Source organism: Sardina pilchardus, chromosome 22 (assembly GCF_963854185.1).
Source record: "Sardina pilchardus chromosome 22, fSarPil1.1, whole genome shotgun sequence".
NCBI classification, from domain to species: Eukaryota; Metazoa; Chordata; class Actinopteri; order Clupeiformes; family Clupeidae; genus Sardina; species Sardina pilchardus.
The window spans coordinates 9,696,036-9,714,934 of NC_085015.1; the positions used below are offsets into that span (position 1 = coordinate 9,696,036).

Consider the following 18,899-nt stretch of genomic DNA (forward strand, 5'->3'; position numbering starts at 1 on the left):
GTTTTCACAGCCACACAATTTGAAGTTCAACAGTGTGTGTCAAAGTAACGCTTAGTATGTGACTCGGTACACGCCTAGTATGGCCTGGTACCCACAAAGGCGAATTTCATATAAACATCTATATATTTTCTGAAAGTAGACCTTCTAAGGATTCCAATTCACCCCCCTTTTACATATGCACAACATATTGTTTTCACAGCCACACAATTTGAAGTTCAACAGTGTGTGTCAATGGCAGGCCCATTATGTGACTCGGTACACCCCTGGTATGGCCTGGTACCCACAGAGGCGAATTTGGTATAAACATCTATATATTTTCTGAAAGTAGACCTTCTAAGGATTCCATTTCACCCCCCTTTTACATATGCACAACTTATTGTTTTCACAGCCACACAATTTGAAGTTCAACAGTGTGTGTCAATGGCAGGCCTATTACTGTATGTGACTCGGTACACGCCTAGTATGGCCTGGTACCCACAAAGGCGAATTTGGTATAAACATCTATATATTTTCTGAAAGTAGACCTTCCAAGGATTCCATTTCACCCCCCTTTTACACATGCACAACTTATTGATTTCACAGCCACGCAATTTGAATTTCAACAGTGTGTGTCAAATTAATGCTTAGTATATGACTCGGTACATGCTTGGTATGGCCTGGTACCCACAAAGGCGAATTTGGTTTAAACATCTATATATTTTCTGAAAGTAGACCTTCTAAGGATTCCATTTCACCCCCCTTTCACATATGCACAACTTATTGTTTTCACAGCCACACAATTTGAAGTTCAACAGTGTGTGTCAATGGCAGGCCTATTATGTGACTCGGTACACCCCTGGTATGGCCTGGTACCCACAGAGGCGAATTTGGTATAAACATCTATATATTTTCTGAAAGTAGACCTTCAAAGGATTCCATTTCACCCCCCTTTTACATATGCACAACTTATTGTTTTCACAGCCACACAATTTGAAGTTCAACAGTGTATGTCAATGGCAGCCTATTATGTGACTCGGTACACGCTTAGTATGGCCTGGTACCCACAAAGGCGAATTTGGTATAAACATCTATATATTTTCTGAAAGTAGACCTTATAAGGATTACATTTCACCCCCCTTTGACATATGCACAACTTATTGTTTTCACAGCCACAGAATTTGAATTTCAAAAGTGTGTCAACGTAACGCTAGTGACTCGGTACACTATGGCCTGGTACCTACAAAGGCGAATTTGGTATAAACATTTATATATATCCTGAAAGTACACATTATAAGGATTACATTTCACCCCCCTTTGACATATGCACAATTTAGTTTTTTCACAGCCACACAATTTGAAGTTCAGCAGTAGGCTATGTGCACATGACTCAGTACAGACTTGATGCCTTGTACCTAAAAGCAAACTTGGTATAAATATTAGGCTAATGTAGGCCTATATTCTGTCATAAGGATTTAATTTTACCCCCCTTTCAAATATGCACAACTTGTTTTCACAGCAGCACAATTTGAAATTCAACAGTAGGCCTATGTGTCAGTGACAGGCTTAAAGTATTTAAGTTGGTACGGAGTTACATAGCCTGGTACTTACAAAGGTATTTGATATCCGTTTTTCCTTAAAGGGTGTTTCCTGACATGCCTTGAATGTGATTTGATACAGTGATGACCTGTCGGGGTGGGGCGATTAACATATTTCATACATGTAATTTATGTCATATTTATGCCTACATGTGAAAACGTACAAGTTGACATTATTGGTTGTAAACATTTTAACTGATAAGTTTGAGGGTTTTTTTTTGATAATGGGGTTATTTTAGGTGATGTTTATGGAAAAGGTCATCCTTCCACAATTATTTTCTTGCATGATAATCATATACAGCATTTAGCCTACTTAACATCAATGTTTAATACATTATTATCCTTTTCTTATATGTTTGTTTTTTCCACTCTCTGTTAGCAGTCAGTAACTTATATCAGAGCCGTTCTACTTATTCCCTTATTAGACATTTTCTGCCTATATCAGGGGATGGAGACGTTCGTCTGGCTTTGCATTGAGAAAGGTGTTGCGTGAGGTCACTTCCGTTTAATTTCAAGCACGTTAGCGTTAAAACTCTGCTACAATTACAACATTTACACGTGGTTAAATAGGCTACGTTGCAGCAACATGCATACATTTCGTGCAAACCGTTGAAATGCTCTCAAAAACGAATATTGACCTACTTTATCTGATCGTTCGTGTGTACTTTTATTTTGACAATTTTCGCCGCCATCTTGCCCGCTATTGTCGCGTACTGTCGCTTACTGTCGCTGGCTCCACGGAACTGCCACCGTACCGGGATCTTCTTTGGGCAATAACTTATTCATCAATTTCATAGCCAATGACTGCCACCTACTGTTTCGGAGTTCAGACTGCAGTAAAGGAACAACATAAAGTGGATATCTAAACTGAGAAGCTTTTGGAAGAGGTAAGTATGCTACAATGATACAATTATTTACACTTTTTAGAACAACTTTGAGGATTAATTTCTAATTGATTTAATTCATTCTTTGAATATATATATATTTTCATCAGTGGTTCCACATTGGTGGAATGAGTTGCCCAGGACTCTCCGGATGATAGTTTCGGATCTTTCGAGAGGGGTCTTAAGGCATATTTGTTCAAGATGTACTTAGTTTATTGTTTATATTGCTATTCCCCTACTTAGTTTGACCAGTTTAATTTGTTCACATTAAATGAATTATTGTTTTATTTGTAGGCCTATGTTGCTTTGGACAAAGGCGTCTGCCAAATAGCATAACCATAACCATAACCATAACCATTAAATAAAGTCTTATCGCATCTTATTTCATGTAGGGCCTATGAGGTGCCAAACAGCCCCCCAAATGCTAGAAAAGTGCGATAAAAGATGAGAGATTGGTTAAACTGACAGGACATATGGGAGCTGTAGGCCTACCTGCTTCAAGCCAGAGCTAGCCTGCTAAATTTGGGTGGGCTGATTTTTTGGTCGGCAACACAGCAAAGTGGTCAAATTCGGTCATATGTCATAATTGACATACACACACGGTAGCCTACTGCCCAGCTAGCTGCTGCCAGCCAGGCAGCTACAGTGCCACAGTCTAAGGGCATCTTTAAAATCATGCACCCCATGGGGGTCATCCCTATGTTCCCTGGGTCCTATATGTTCCCTGCTTTTCCCAAAAAGGGTCCTATGTTCCCCGGTATGTAGCCTATTGCAACCGGGGAACATAGGACCCTTTTTTAAAATTCAAGAAAAAAAGGGTCCTATGTTCCCCAGTCCCATACAAAGTGGGGAACATAGGACCCTGGGAACATACAGGTACGCTCCCCTCCAGAGTGTAGCACAGTAGCTGACTGGCTGATCTAGCTGTTGTCTGCAGCAACTTGCAGCTAAACAGCACCGATTGTTTTTGTTTTTTCCATACCGACAGAACCAGCATTCGGAGGGGGTTTACTGTATACCTAAAATAGGCCTAATGCACAGCTATGAACCAGCTACCATTACACTCAACACAAGTTGGGTTTGAGGCTGCACACTGCACAGATGCCCATCTGAAAAATCTGTCTTTGTGCTGACCACCGTAGCACATAAATAAACATATATATTTTTTTCATAGTATATTTTTTGGCCTTTTTGCCTTTATTATTATAAAATAGTGAAGAGGTAGACAGGAAGCAAGTGGGAGAGAGAGATGGGGTGGGATCGGGACATGACCGCAAGCTGGATTTGATCCTGGGTCCCCGTGGGCACTCAGTATCAGTCAAAGATTCTAGAGCGGAGCACTCTATGATCTTTGGTATCAGTGGCCTACATAGTACGAGCGCTGTAGCCTGCTCCACCACAGCGCCCCCATAACACATTTTTTTTTACTTTCTTTCTTGTGTACAAGACACAATGCTTGGGTGGGCTTAGCCCACTCTTGCCCCTAAGGACACTTCATCATTATCTGTGCATATGCGCTGCCCTTTCCATTCAGGTTAACAAAACAATCACCAGTAAAGCACAGAGAGTTACCCGTATTAGGGACCCCAACCTGGCCAATATGCTTCCTTCAGCTGCTGCCATCCAGCATCGCAGCATCAAGGCTGGGACCTGCAGCCTCCTTAACCAAGCCCGCAACCAAGCCCGTCTCTCGTATGTCACGTATGCACGCACACACACACGCACACGCACACACACACACGCACACACACACACACACACACACACACACACACACACACACACACACACACACACACACACACACACACACACACACACACACACACACACACACACACACACACACAGAGTGCCTTACAGTATTCACCCATAATTCATAAATTGAATTATTTCAATAGTAGATGTATCTTTGGCCGCAATGGAGTCTGTGTGGATAGGTCTCAATTTGGCTTGCAGAGTCTAGCCACAGACTTATAGGATTTTGACTCTGTATGCTTCGGCTCATTGTAGTGTTGTAAAGTAGTTCTTCTCCCAAGTTGTAGTTCTCTTGCAGACTGAATCGGATTGTCCTCTAGGATTTCCATTTATTTCGCTGAATTAATTATACCTTTACCTTTACAAGACCTCCAGCCCTGCTGTTGAGAAGTATCCCCACACCATCAAGCTTCAATATAGGGACAGTGTGAGTCACCTCATCCCTCTGACATGATAGGTGAATAGGCTACCGTGTATGCAGCACTCCAAGCTGTTTTAAAATTCAAATCCTTTCTTTCTTTCTTTTGTTCATCATGAAAAGGGAAAAACAGTCCAAGTGTTGTTATACTTTTATTCATTTTCTTTTGATAGGCAGAGCAGAAAACTGGGACAAACACTTCATGTCATTCCCAAAGCACTTGCTTCTTTTTCTCATTTGAAAATATGCGGAGGAAAGCGGATCACAATAGTTACGTGTAATGTTAGGTAAGTTTTGATGATTGGCTCCATTTCTTTTTGAATTTTTTTGAAAGGGTGAGCATCAGCGTGACTACTTGTTGTAGTAGTACCATTTGTCAGCTGAAAGACAAAGACAGTTGTTATATACCCATACTAAATGTATTCAACATACATCTCATAAAGACACATAAAGAACGAGCTGCTTTATTGAACTTCAAACACGCCATGTGGGCACTCAATACATACACTGAATCTAAATAGTTACTAGCAAGAGTTGGATTGGTAATTCCTAGTTGTAGTGTTTGCATGTGAGAATGTGGACCTACATTTATGATGAATTATGGTTAACAAGTTTTATTTGTTTATAAATCAGCTAAACAGCAACAATATTCTATCCTCCAAATCAACAGGCAATCAATCACTAGCATTTTAAGACTAGCACAAAATATTGCTTTTGAATTTCAATTGGCATTTGTAAATGAATAAACATAAAGATGTGAAACGCTTCTAGAAATGCTCATACCTGAATTTGGAATGGGTTCTGAGTGACCTAAAGGACTTGTCTGAAAAGCAAACAAAATCGATCCAATTAGGTAAACATTCGCGGTCATGGTGTGCAGAGCAGGAGACAGTTATTTGCCCTCAGGGTCTTTCTTCAATGCGTCTAGTCTCATCTGAGGCTGAGCAGGCACTCTTAGAAAAAAAAGTGCCATTTAGAGCCAAAAATGGTTCTGTTGCATGCTTCATTCATGGCACCCCTAAATGGTTCTTTAAACCATTCCATCAAAGTCCATCAAAGGAACCCCTAAGGGTTCTTAAAAACCTGCATGGTTCTATATAGCACCCCAAGAACCCTTTTTTAATGGAGTGTGGTGGCGAGAAATACTTACTGCATCAACTACAGCTTTGGCTTCATCAGTGGAACAGCAGAATGGACTATCACTCACACAGGTGTTCATGCTGGCAAAACAGGGAGCACATAGTAGGAGGTTTAGGAATGAATACAAAAATGTATAGGCTACTGTCTGGAGTTCAGGTGATGGTTAGCATAAAACCTGATTTCATCTTTTTGTCCACGTCTAAACTAATATTTACGGGAAATGTGGAGCTTCGGGCATAAATAAGCAACTTGTCAAAACATTGGTAGATCATTTTCTGAAACCTCTGGATCTCCATTAAAATAATCTAAAATTGTTACCTTATTTTATGTTATCATCTGATGAGCTTGTTATTGACTTAAAATGATTTTTATATATAAAAATGAACTGGATTTAGAATTTTTCATTCAAACTTACCAGTTTAGCTCACCGCTGTCAGTCTTTTTGGAAATCAGAGCTTTCCAAAAACCATGAGTGTCTTTGACTGTCTTTATGGCAAAATCCTAGAAATAAAAATGCATGGATCAGCACAAAACAAAACTGTTGTTTGAATGTACTGTTAAAGCTGGTAGCTTTATGTTGCATCATGTCTACCTCCTTTATAGCACCCAATGAATTAACACTAAACTCTAAAAAAACATCCCTTTTGTAAAACATGTTTGTGACACATCTCTGGTGGTTGTTTCAAGATGTTGATGACAATGCCTTAATATACTCATCATAAAATACTTAAGCTATTCACATTTGATTTTTTGTTCAATCTGTTCTACAGTATGTCTACGTACTATATGTTATGCATGGGCATGCATCGAACAACAAACCCTGTCTTTGAATTCTCCATTGAAGGCAAACTGGTTTTCAGGTTTTCCGTCTGGAACTTTGTACATTTTGAACCAATCTAGTGTTGCCTCCAGGTAACCTGGTTTCAGCCTCCTTACGTCATCAATATCTGCACATAGAGGGGAATATCATGGGTAAAATAAGATGAAAACACAATAAGAGAACGAACCAAAAATGGTCAAATGCACAAATAATACGTCAATGATATAATAATAATAAATAATAATAAATAATACAAATAATACGTCAAATATATGTCAAAAAAAGCTAGTTCCGCTGCGCTTCTGAATTCGTGGTGCTTCACGGGAGAGGATGGATCATGTGGAGAGGGAGAAGGTTCACTGGAGCACACATAGACAGCCTCTGTGTGCCTTCTCCCTCTGCACAGATACTGTAGTACATACCATTGTAGTTGCTGGCTTCAGGATCCTCTGTGTTTATCACAATGACTTTCCAATCTGTTTCTCCTTCATCAATCAATGCCAGCGTCCCCAGCACCTTCACCTTGATTATCTCACCTCGAGAGCATACCTGAGAGGCAGACGCCATCATAGAAATAGAAATCTCAAACCCGAGGTCGAAAATACAATACCAACAAAGAAAACACAAGCTAATACAACAATAGAAGAATGAAAATACAGCAAACAAAAAGGCAAGCAAACAATACATCAAAGAGAGGCTAAGTGTATTGTAGTGTAGTGTGCTGGGTGTGGAGGAGAAGTCATCATTAAAAAAAAAAAGGCCTTGAGATGTGTTTCGAAGAAAGGAAGAGAAGGATGATCACAAAGAGGTTGGGGGAGGGAGTTCCAGATTTTGGGGGCCATGGCGCTAAAAGACTAGCCTGATGACGTCATACTCAATTCTTGTCAGAAGTTCCCTGCAGAAAAAGGATGTAGGCGGGGCTAAACTTCGGTCTGGCATCCAGGCTACTAAAAGACTTGCCCAGGGTGGAAAGTCTGGTGCAGGGGATAGACATAGGCTAGGCTATGGTCAGAGGATCTGAGTGAGTGGGAAGGAGTCAATAGATTGCGGATAGGCTACAGTAGGGTGGGAGCAAGGTTGTGGAAGGCCTCGAAAGTGACTAGTAGAACTTTCTAGACCAGTAATTATTTGTTGTATTTCAATTGTATTTATTGGAGTTGATGGAGGACGGGGGTGATGTGTAGGCCTACAGATCGCACAGGATCGTGTGCAGGTTGTAGGCCTACTGTGAACATAAACCAGATTGTAAATAGAATAGAATAGAATAGAATATATACTTTTTTGATCCCGTGAGGGATCCCGTGCATTTAACCCAATTTAACCGAATTAGTGAACACACAGCACACAGTGAACACACAGTGAGGTGAATCACACAACCCAGAGCAGTGAGCTGCCTGGGTTAAATATACACATAGACATTAAAATACCCTTATCAGCAGGCAGACTCAAACGAGCACAGAGTTACATCTCACATCAGAGAGTTACAGACAATAATAAATTGGACACTAGAGGGCCAGGAAGTCCAGAAAATACAGGTGTGTTTTGACTTTGAGCCTAGGCTGAAGAGCGCTGATGGAGGGAACACTGTTGTCAAGGGACAGTTGCATGTCATGACTCGTAACAACGGCAACGGCTTTGTCACCTTCTTGCTTGAGACATGACCATGATGACATGACCGTGAAAGCAGTAGCCAATTATTCACAGCTCGTGTCAGTGAAGACTGGTATGTGAAATTGATAAGGTGTACAATGCACATTGATTGTCCAGAGTGACACTGGACATCATGTTCTGTCGAAATTTCTACACATCCATCTGACTATTTACGCAGCTTGCCATCTGATATGGCACAACATTGTCCACCACAGTAATAATGATTACACATAAATGATAGGGTTTGAAATAAAACGGTGAATACCTTGTTGCCGATGTCACAGATATCAATTGGGTCGTTGTCACCACAGCACCCCGTGTCCTCGTCTTTGTGGTTTGGGTCCTCCCAAGTCTGGATTTGCGAGGAGGAGAATATGTCATGTTCACAGATTAAATTCAATTTCTTTCCCGCCTGAGAAAAAACTGTTATGACACATCACAGGGAAGCTAAACTAAAACCTTGATTAAAGGGCACATGGCATGTCTCGAAAGTCCACCTGAACTCCACACGGTCATTAGTGCCTCAGAGGAATGCCTCAGCAGCAGAATCACGTGCACAGCCCCAGGGATCATTCAGGGGATCAAAACTACTCACACAGCTGCCTCAAACTCATTGACCTGCCCTGTCACGTTCACTTTTATCGCAATCTGGAAAATGAATGAGAGTGGCAACCTTGGGTAGCTCGACAGTGTCTGTAGAAGGCTACTCCAAGTCTAGCCATGTCTCGAAGGTGTTGGGTCAAACGTTGAGTGAGTCCTACTCTATCTCTCTAGAAACACACGGCAGTGGTGTGCTGGCATCTGTATTGTTGGTTTACCAATCCGTATGCATGGGTTTAAGCATAGATATATGAAGCTATATCTATGGGTTTAAGTACCATGCATGCAAGTATGAGGACGTGTCAGCAGCTAACACTTCACCCTATGTCAGATAGATAGATAGATAGATAGATACTTTATTGAAAGATACTTTATTGAAATTCAAGGTCCCAGCAGCTTAAGACACCACACGCAACATACAATTCAATGTAAACAGGAAAATACAAAGCGAATCAACAAATCAACATGACTAAAGGAGCAGTAAAATACTATAGATAAGATGTGCATGAATGTACTGAGGATTGGTACTGTGATCCAGTATGAGGTGTGTGTCAAGTTGGTAGTGCAATTAAGTCCAACAGTGCAACAGTGCAAGATTAAATTCTAGTGACCAGCAATATATATGTACAGTACAAAATGTAAGCATAGTAATGATAATAACAGTACTAGTATAAATACATGGACAATTGAATAAACCTAACATAGTAATATAAGAGTTATAGCAGCAGTGCAAGGATAGTTAGATAAGACATTAGTCATTGGTCGTGAGACTCATGTACTGTCTGTGTCTCTAAACACACAATAGAATGTCATATGCATTCATTGGAGTTGCACAACGAATGTGGCAATCACTGAACAATGAATGGAAGTGATAGCAATGGCAGTTCTAAAGCTCTTTAGACACAAGTACCATGTTGCCTTGTCAGTTGACCTAAAGCTTGATTAAAAATGTATCTTGTCAGCAACATGCTGTTTGCGTAATTGACTATGACAGTTTGTCATTACAAAGGAAAAAAGAGTTAGCAGAGGCACACCGAGATTTTCAGAAAAATAAAAAGCCTTTAATGGTTTAAAGCCTTTTAAAGCCTTTAACAGGGCATAGGGCACCCACTTCCTTTGTCTATGCCCTGATGAAGGCCAATATGGCCGTAACGCGTAGGCCCATGTGCTTTTAAATACCCTTGCCATGAACCATTAAAGGCTTTTTATTTTTCTGAAAATCTTGGAGTGCCTCTGCTAACTCTTTTTTCCTTTGTAATGACAGATGACTCAATTGATTTAAACAATATTGTATTACTATATGGTTTTGATGTTTTACCTGTGGGATTGCTCCATAGTTCCAGATGTAACCTTTGTGTGGGAACACGTTGCACACGTAGCGAAGCTCACCTTTCTTTATGTCCTGCTTTAAAGGGTTCAGTGGATCTTTGGTCGCAATCTGAAAAGATTTAGAAAAGTCAAGAAACTTAATTTTGTCATACCAGGGACATAGGTAGGTCACCTCTGGCTCGGCTTTACATCAGACATAGTACATCGATGTGATTGGTGCAGCTCGGCTCCAAGGGCATGGGTAATGAGCATCATTACTAATAGCCAGAGCTGAGCAAATTCAAATTGTGCTCTTGTGAAAACTCTGGATTTCCAGGGTAGTAAAACATCTGTACAGCGCCACAACTTAAAAAAACTGACCAGAAAACAACGTTTTGCAGCATTTGTGGAGAAGAGTGATGATTCGGTTGTTCTTCTTAGATAGATGATAGATAGATAGATAGATAGATTCTTTATTGATCCCAAGGGGAAATTCAAGTTTAATCACATCCCAAATTCTGACTAGAATGGAGTATGACTAGGTTGTGACTGAATGAACATGGGAAACTGTGGGTCCCAAAAGCAAGGCCAGTTAAGAACCACTGACTTGTAGGCTACTTCATGGAGGGATACACTTAATTAGCACACTAGCAGAGCAGTGACATAACGCCTGTGGTAGCAGTAACACCTAAAGGTGACAATATAGGCCTGAGGAACTTAGGTTCTTCTCTCGGAGTCATACAGGCTCAGAACCATTTGTTCTCTGGAGCTCGCGTAACCATGGATACACTCATCAACGAGGTGGACATTTCAAGTAAGGAGATTTGTTTTTGATTCAACACAAGATGCTAAATGCACATAGGCGATCAGAAACAGTCCAGAGGGGGAACCATTTCACAACTCAGCAAACAGCTAGAGTTAAGTCAGGCCTCGAAGAATAAGAATATGGTGACATGTGCGATGGCAATATAGCAATAAACACAGCTGATGACTCCCACCTCCATTTTTGCACTCGTCCATCTTGGAACCTCAATAACAGCATTGAATATGTTCTAGAGAGAGAGAGAGAGAGAGAGAGAGAGAGAGAATGCATACAATTCAATGGGTGCACATAATGCACTGTACTGTATGCTGCCAACAAAGATCCTTCATTACATCATGCTTCAACCTTCTCTGCTGCCAAGCTTATTGTATGTATCACAAAGAAAAACATTCTGCAATACACTATAATGCTCCAATAGGCCTATTCTATAATGCTCCTCTTTCTCATGCAATGATCCTGATGTGACTTCGATCTGATGTGACTTGTGATCCTCTCCTCCTCGCTATTGCTGGATACCTTATGCATGGATGGCACTGAGAGATATTATCTTTGGCTTAGTCATTATCCACAGTAGTTCTTTGATGTATGGATCATACAGTAATAATAACCAAACACAAAGGAAACAATTTTGCTCACTTCACACTCACAGGACATTGTGTTGCAAGCTACAGTAGCCCACAAAGAAGACGTACTATAGATTGCTACTTAGCAGGGATTCTGGGGTGGGGGTGGGGAATAGATCTTCCAGATAGTTGCTGCCGGAACACTTTACAATTGTCTGTTATTGATGCTGGAGGCCATATTTACATGTATGTTTTTGTATTTATATTGAGTTAAGAACTTAACTCAGCTTAGAACAGCTTGTTCTTGCAGAAATAGAGGCAGGTAAGGTAAGGCAGGCAGGGGGAAATAGAGGGCAGAGGGTTGTGTGCATGCCTGGCAGCCAACCCTGCCACTTATGTGCAACTCCCCACTCTGTGTAGATGAATTTTTATTATATTAGATCATATTGTTCAGAGGAACATTGGATTGGACAGACAGCACTCCAGCATATCAGGTCATAGAAAATAGTATATGCAATCATATTGGCAGCTTGTATATGCAATCGTATTGACAGTATATGCAATTGTATTGACAGCTTGACTATAAGATTAACATTACTGATACTGATACATTTGACATCCGAGGGTTGTGACATCCGAGCTTTGTGTGTGTTTGGAAATACCTGGGCTTCATCTTCGTAAATGGGTATGTCGTGGAATGGGGAGATGTATTTTCCCTCTGAGTTCTCTGAAAAGAGAAGTAGACATGAAAATGTATCAAATTGATCAGACACTGCTGCATTGCAATGAGGAAATGCAAAGATCCAACTGACAGAATGAAAATCCTAAATAAACTCAGAACACGGAGCTTAAAGGTTAGACGGTGTTAGGATATGTTAGGTCATTTGTTAGTTATACATGAATGTGTGACGCTTCTTATATGGTCACACTGTGTGATCTCGATTGGTGTGTTTCTTTTCGGTTTCTTTTGTTTTCTTTCTTTTTGCTGAAACTAAACTCTTGTTTAGAGTTTTAATGGTACATTCCAGTGATTTCACCTCTAGTGGATAACAACACCTGGTTGTGAAGACGTTAAAATCAATCGTTGTGTCACCATCACATTCATTCTCCTGCAACGTGCTTTGTTGCAATGAAAAGAAGAAAAAAAAACTAAAGCATTTTTACTGAACAGAATTGTCTTCAGTAATCTTTACCTGTACTGTACATACCAAAAGGTAGTGCCCACCAGAAAAACAGCATCACTCTATCACAGATTCAAGGGACATGACGTTACTCACTGAAAAACACCCTGTAGTCTTGTGTGTTTGGCCTTCCTCTCTCCTCAGTGGTGAAGCTCATGACTTTCCGGGCTGATATTCTTAGTCCCATCCACTGAATTAGGTTCCTAAGCACTACTAGTAAGCTACCCAGACGTTTCTGCTAAGTAGCCGGACTCGGCAAGGGCTGCAGGTGGTGTCGGGCTTCGGGGAAGGAGGAGGAGCCTGTGTGGTCCAAGAGCCTATGGCCTGCGGTGTCCATAGCTCCGAGTCTGTGTCCGAGGCACATGGTTGTGAACAACAACAGAAGTGACACTGACCTAAACACTCAGGGACAGCCAGTACAGTCAGTACTGACAAACTGTAGCTTGACTGACATAGGAATAGACCACAGAAAGTTTACAGTGTGTAGAGCCGTGATGCCATGGGGTAGCAAATCAAGGTATTAAACATGTAGCACAATATATTATCATTAGTATAGCCAGTTTAAAGCACCAGTTTCCATACTTCTCAAATAGTTAAAAGAGAGAAAAAAGATGTCTTGCAATACAGTTGACCTGAGGTGTCTGCCGTGCAGAATGTGAAATACACGACCTTGCCTGTTCACTGATAGCTGTAGGTGCGAAAATATATTGCAGCAAGGCATTGCTGAAAGTACGGAAAATACTTGCTGCTGATTTTTTTTTATTTTCATGAGGACAGAATGTTCTACGCAGGTTTGAGAGCTCTTAAACCTGACCTGTCTGACTTGTCTGAGAACTGTCATATTGTAAAAAAAAAACCCAATTGTAATTGTGGTCGTATTGGTGTTATTTCATTTTCTCCTTGTGGAATGTCCTTGCGTGCTCTGTGCTTTGTCCTGAGGTCTCCTGCAAGGTAAACTGCGTTAGCTAAGAGCATTAGTGAGGCCATACAACAGACCACATGTAGGGAGAGCGAGAGAAAGAATAGAAAAAAGAAAGAAAGAAGGAAAGAAAGAGAGGTTGTGTCAGTGTGTGTGTGTGTGTGTGTGTGTGTGTGTGTGTGTTTGTGTGTGTGTTTGTTTGTGTGTGTGCTTGTGTGTGTGTGTGCGCATGACATGCATGTGTGTGTACATGTATGTATGTCTCTCTCTCTCTCTCTCTCTCTCTCTCTCTGTGTACACTTCAACTAGTTAAGCAGATGGCACTGACTAAACCAATTACAGGCTGGATTAAGTGTTACAGCCACACTGGGACCTTTAACCCCACTGAGAGATCCGTGTGCAAGTGTGTGCAACTAGCACATCAGGGAAGGACTGACCCAAAATAGTCACATGAACCTGGAAAGTGTCTATTTTTATATGCTTGTACTTACCTAGTTGCTTATTTATAGATAGAGCCTATTATGAAAAGCTTCTAATCTATGTTACATTTTACATGTATTGTCTCTCCACACATAATATATCTACATAATACATATGTGTATATATATATATATATATATATATATATATATATATATATACACACACACATGTATATCAAAACTTTAATGTGTTGTGTATACAACACATTAAAGTTTTGATGTACATGCGTGTTCCCTCATCTACATAATACATATGTGTATATGTATATATATATATATATATATATTATATACACATGTATATCTAAACTTTAATGTGTTGTATACAAGTTTTGATGTACATGCGTGTTCCCTTACTTTTCCATTAATGGTCCATTTGATGACTCATGTCTCAGTACATTATTAAGTTATCTTGCTGGGTAGCCCACCTAATGAACTCAGAGCCCCTTAATAATACATCAATAAAAGAGTCAAGAGGTTCAGTCCACATAACATTTCACTTGTCTCCCAGCAGTATGTCTGTATGTAATTGCATGTTAATTATTAATTAGTTAATTAAAAACAATAACTCTCCTGGTAGACTCGGTTCCCGCAAGTAACCTGGCACTGGAAGTTTCCGCCACATGTCTGTCTGCAATATTATGATTAAACCCACAGTTGATTAATATTAATCTATACCCAGTCATGTACTTAATGAAGACATTTTGTGCATCTATTGATGGCAATATGCATACAGGTTTCTATATATTATATTGATAAGTAACAGATATATACACAGACCTACTGTATCATGGATCCAGTATAACAGTAAATTGCGGGTATCTATTATCGACTATAATCATTATAATGATATGAATGAATTTCATTCATCGTTTTAGCATGTCCTCTCCTAGAGGAGACGGTCTGCACACCTTGACAAGTCATTCTGCTGGTGTATTCATTTCACAAGGTACAACTTGACTCGAATAAGATAAAAAATAATGCAACTCCGCTCATTTACAAAACAGCAACCAGTAACGGTTCATTCTTTGATGAGCTGACGATACAGTCAGACAGACCTTTATAAGAGTATCTTTGTCAGAGTGGAAGCACTCAAGCACAACATATGTTATTGACCCATCCCTATTGAAAAAGACAGCAAGAAGCCAGCTTAATATGCTGGTAGCTGGTTTTAGCTGGTCTTTGCTGGTTATCTTCCAACTATTGCTGGTCATTGCTGGTGTAGCTGGTCTAGCAGGTCAACCATCAGTGGTCAAACAAGCTGGTTAACAAGCTGGTCTACCAGCAAACCACCTTAAGCTGGTCATGCTGTTTTTTTTCAGCAGGGATAGTAGAAGAAAGTATAGCTGGGTGTTTCATCATGATGGATAATGTCACAACTGTATGCCATCGCCAAGTTTGGATATTGTCCATGTGTGAACTCTGGTGATGGCCTGGCTCATGAAGGCTGATAGCATTTCTTCTGACTTAATGATATCCATTTGATGGAGTTAGTAGATGCTTTTAAAATGCTTTTAAATGTGCTTTTAAAATGCTTTTAAATGTGCTTTTAAAATGTCCATACACGACCCTGCTGTGTAGGAGGGTACTTCAGTGCTATTAGGATGACAATAGAACATTTCAGTATATGATATAAGACAACATTGAGCGCCACAGTCTCAAATTGTTATCCGAGATCAAGGAGGCCATGTCTGAGTGTGTTCAAAGCCTCCTTATGGGGCTATAACACGTTTTTTTTAAAAACACTGTATATAGCGAATGCACAGCTGAAATAATGGGTTGAGGATCCTTAACATGAAAGAGAAAAAAGATTAAAGGTTAAATACACAGGGGAAAATACACCTCTCTAAAAGCTCACAGCAAAGGGATACAGACAGACGTCCTCGAGGTATGAACCCAAAGGAACATCATGCTATTCTCAGGAAATAGCCTAATAAATCAAAAACTTTCCAGGACGCTCAGGTTACGTCTCTAAATAATGCATGAAGATGTTAATGAAAAATTGATTTCCTGTAAAACTATCACTAAAATGTATATAATAAACAGGGCAGCCTTCCTACTGTATTTGAAATTCAGATAAATCAGCCATGTTGTATGTATTTCACATTATCAAATTTATGTAGTAGCCTGTCAGAGGACATGGAGTACACAGGACAATACATTTTGCAAAACAAGATATTAGTCTGTGTTTTGTTTATGCCATTTGAAGCTTTTTTCCCCTCTGTCACAGAAATGCTATTTGTTTATCAGTAAATAACATTGTCCGCAGACAAGCTAAAGTATGTTGCATGAGTTTATGAAAGTATGATGTATTGCGACATTGAAGCTAATCAAATGTATAGTTTCTTATATCTCATTCCATCATACAACAGAACCGCTACCCGATCTGGTAAACTTACATAATGTGGTTATAGCCGATAGAGAGCCGCGGAGCGAATGCCGAAGTTCAGTTCACCCTGTTACGAGTTGATGAACCACAGAAATGATTTTGGGAACATTATTTTAAGGTACAATAAACATTTTAGTGTTGCTTTAATTGGGGCGGTTTCATTCCTGACTACCTGGCATAGTGTTGCTCTGTACTACACTGCATTTGCAAACAGAACATAAATTACCATAAATGACCGCCTTCTCACCCTGAAGCCAAAAGCCAAAAGCAACATCAATAGTCAGTGAGGGAACACAATAATGTTGAGTGCATTGATTTGCTCTTCGAACTCATCAGTTCCAATTTCCTTAAAACTAATAAATGTCCACCATTAAGGAGATTATACCACAAGCAGACCAGAGACTGTTTAGGGAAGAGAGGAGAGCGAGATGGCCGACAGAGGGTGATGCTGATGCTATAAAATGTTTTTGATGAGTAAAACCAGACTGTATAATGAGAAAACACAGCACTCAAACAGGAGAATCCGCCATAGAAATGTAAGGGGTTAGCTCAATATCGCCAATATAGCACTTCTAATATGTCTCACATTCTGTGTGAATTGTGATTTATTTTTCCACCTCACACACAGATTGCGCAACATCAGAGTTGTTGACAACAGACTGTGACATTTAATAAATAACATTTTTAAATTGTTTTCACATTCCATGGCTGGTTGATTGTAAGCTACATTCATGGTCTTCATTGATACAGCAAATGCTTACATTCAGTCACATAGCTTCGACATACAGTAGCTCAAATTTTATATAGTGCAAGGTTAACAAAACACATACAGTAGCATCAGGTGTGACAAGCGGCACAATTACAAATACTGGCACTTCTGTTGTTTTACAAAAGCACATTACAGAAATAAATCAATCCATGTCCTCCTGTCTGTGAATGAGTTGATCAAGAACATGATTCAAAACAGTAAGAATAGAATCAACATTATAACTGTGCGTTCAGACCAAGACCGTCAAAAGCGTCAAGAGCGCCGGAAATCATTCATTTTCTATGGAGAGTCGGCGTTACCGGCGTCAAAAGCGTTCTGGGCGTGAGCGTGGCTTCATGAGCTTCACGGGCGTCAAAAAAAAGTTGAGCCTCAGTTAACTTTATGGTAATGAGCTATGACACGGTTCGGCGTCAACTAATCAGAATGTCAAACTCGCAGGATTGCTGCTTGTGGTTTGTTCAAATGTTTCACGTCATGGCTTTGACGCTGGGTTGAGCGTTGGGCTATGAGCTTCACCAGCGACTTTGACGCTTTTGACGGTTTTGGTCTGAACGCACAGTAATACAATAAAAACAATTACTTAACCACATGCGGTATGGTTCACAAAATGAAAACAATGATTGCGTACTCTAAGTTCAAATGTGTCAGGAGTATCTCCTCTTAAGTAGTAATTTTCATTTTAGACATATTTTGTACATATCTATCATAATTGTCATACATATTTTTCTTGAAGTCCAGACTGAGGCACATTTTGAAAAGCAGGCATCAATATTAGCAGGTGACTCATAGCGTATGGCAGACTTGAACCCACTTGACAGGACTTTGTAGTCACCATATTAAGCTTAATCTTTTAAGATTGAACATTAGTATGGGGAGTCTGCGCTTTATTTCTACTGCACAAGAGGCATGATCAATGGGCATCATTCAAATGACTCTGTACGCTAGGCTAGTCCTTCAACCAATCAGACCAACGATCCGGTGCGTCTTTTGGATAAGCTAGTTTGTGATTGAACCCAAATGTTGTGGACTGAAAGCAGGGGAGATAGATGTGCAGGTTTCCAGCCAGCGAAATCCAAATTCGCCAGCAGGTCAGGCAGGGTTCACCCAGCCTAAGGTCTTTTTTCAGAATACTCCCTACAGCATGCTGAATCTTCACAAAAGCAATGCCGGCAATCGAGCAGGTAGGGCATTTTTTCTGCTCTCGTGCCTTTTAAGTAAAAAGAAGTACAGTACAAAGAAAAACAGCAGCCTTCATTATACCTAATAGCTCAGGCGGATGAAAACAACATACCACTGAAGCCATAAACGTGCAGCTACTTTGAGAGAATAAAGCAGCAATTTGTGCTTAAGCCATTACATGGTACTGTTACTAGGACAAGTCATCAATACTGACTTGCACACAATAAAACCACACAAGCTAAGCTGAAGTCGGAACTCAAACATTTTGGAGGTTTGAAGATGGGTCTTCATCTGAATGTTTGCTATGGCTCGTGTACAAATCATGGCTTCTATCGGTTTGGCGATGCCAATTTGGTCGCCAGTAAAGCTAATTACACTTCCAGATAATGTATTTGTCAACCCTGAGACCTTCTCCTTCATACCTTGTCCACCGTATCAAACT

The 18,899-nt window shown here is 40.2% G+C and overlaps 1 protein-coding gene across 1 annotated transcript; it reads right to left on the bottom strand.

Moving 5' to 3' along the window:
* Positions 1-4,786: 4,786 nt before the first annotated feature.
* ppa1a (inorganic pyrophosphatase 1a) lies at positions 4,787-12,876 on the bottom strand. The gene is made up of 11 exons (XM_062526406.1): positions 12,816-12,876; positions 12,201-12,265; positions 11,151-11,204; positions 10,163-10,282; positions 8,510-8,596; positions 7,017-7,143; positions 6,594-6,721; positions 6,190-6,275; positions 5,785-5,854; positions 5,418-5,457; positions 4,787-5,014 (listed from the first exon to the last, which is right to left on the bottom strand). Exons 1-11 carry the CDS (start codon positions 12,874-12,876, stop codon positions 4,986-4,988), a joined length of 867 nt encoding a protein of 288 aa, XP_062382390.1. The 3' UTR covers positions 4,787-4,985.
* Positions 12,877-18,899: the final 6,023 nt, after the last annotated feature.

Excerpts from the sequence above, each read along its gene's own strand:
- ppa1a (XM_062526406.1), bottom strand. The coding sequence starts at position 12,876 with ATGAGCTTCACCACTGAGGAGAGAGGAAGGCCAAACACACAAGACTAC. Across the intron at positions 11,205-12,200 it reads TTTACGAAGATGAAGCCCAG|AACATATTCAATGCTGTTAT; the intron begins GTATTTCCAAAC and ends CTCTCTCTCTAG. Across the intron at positions 7,144-8,509 it reads TCTGTGACATCGGCAACAAG|GTATGCTCTCGAGGTGAGAT; the intron begins GTATTCACCGTT and ends TCTGCCTCTCAG.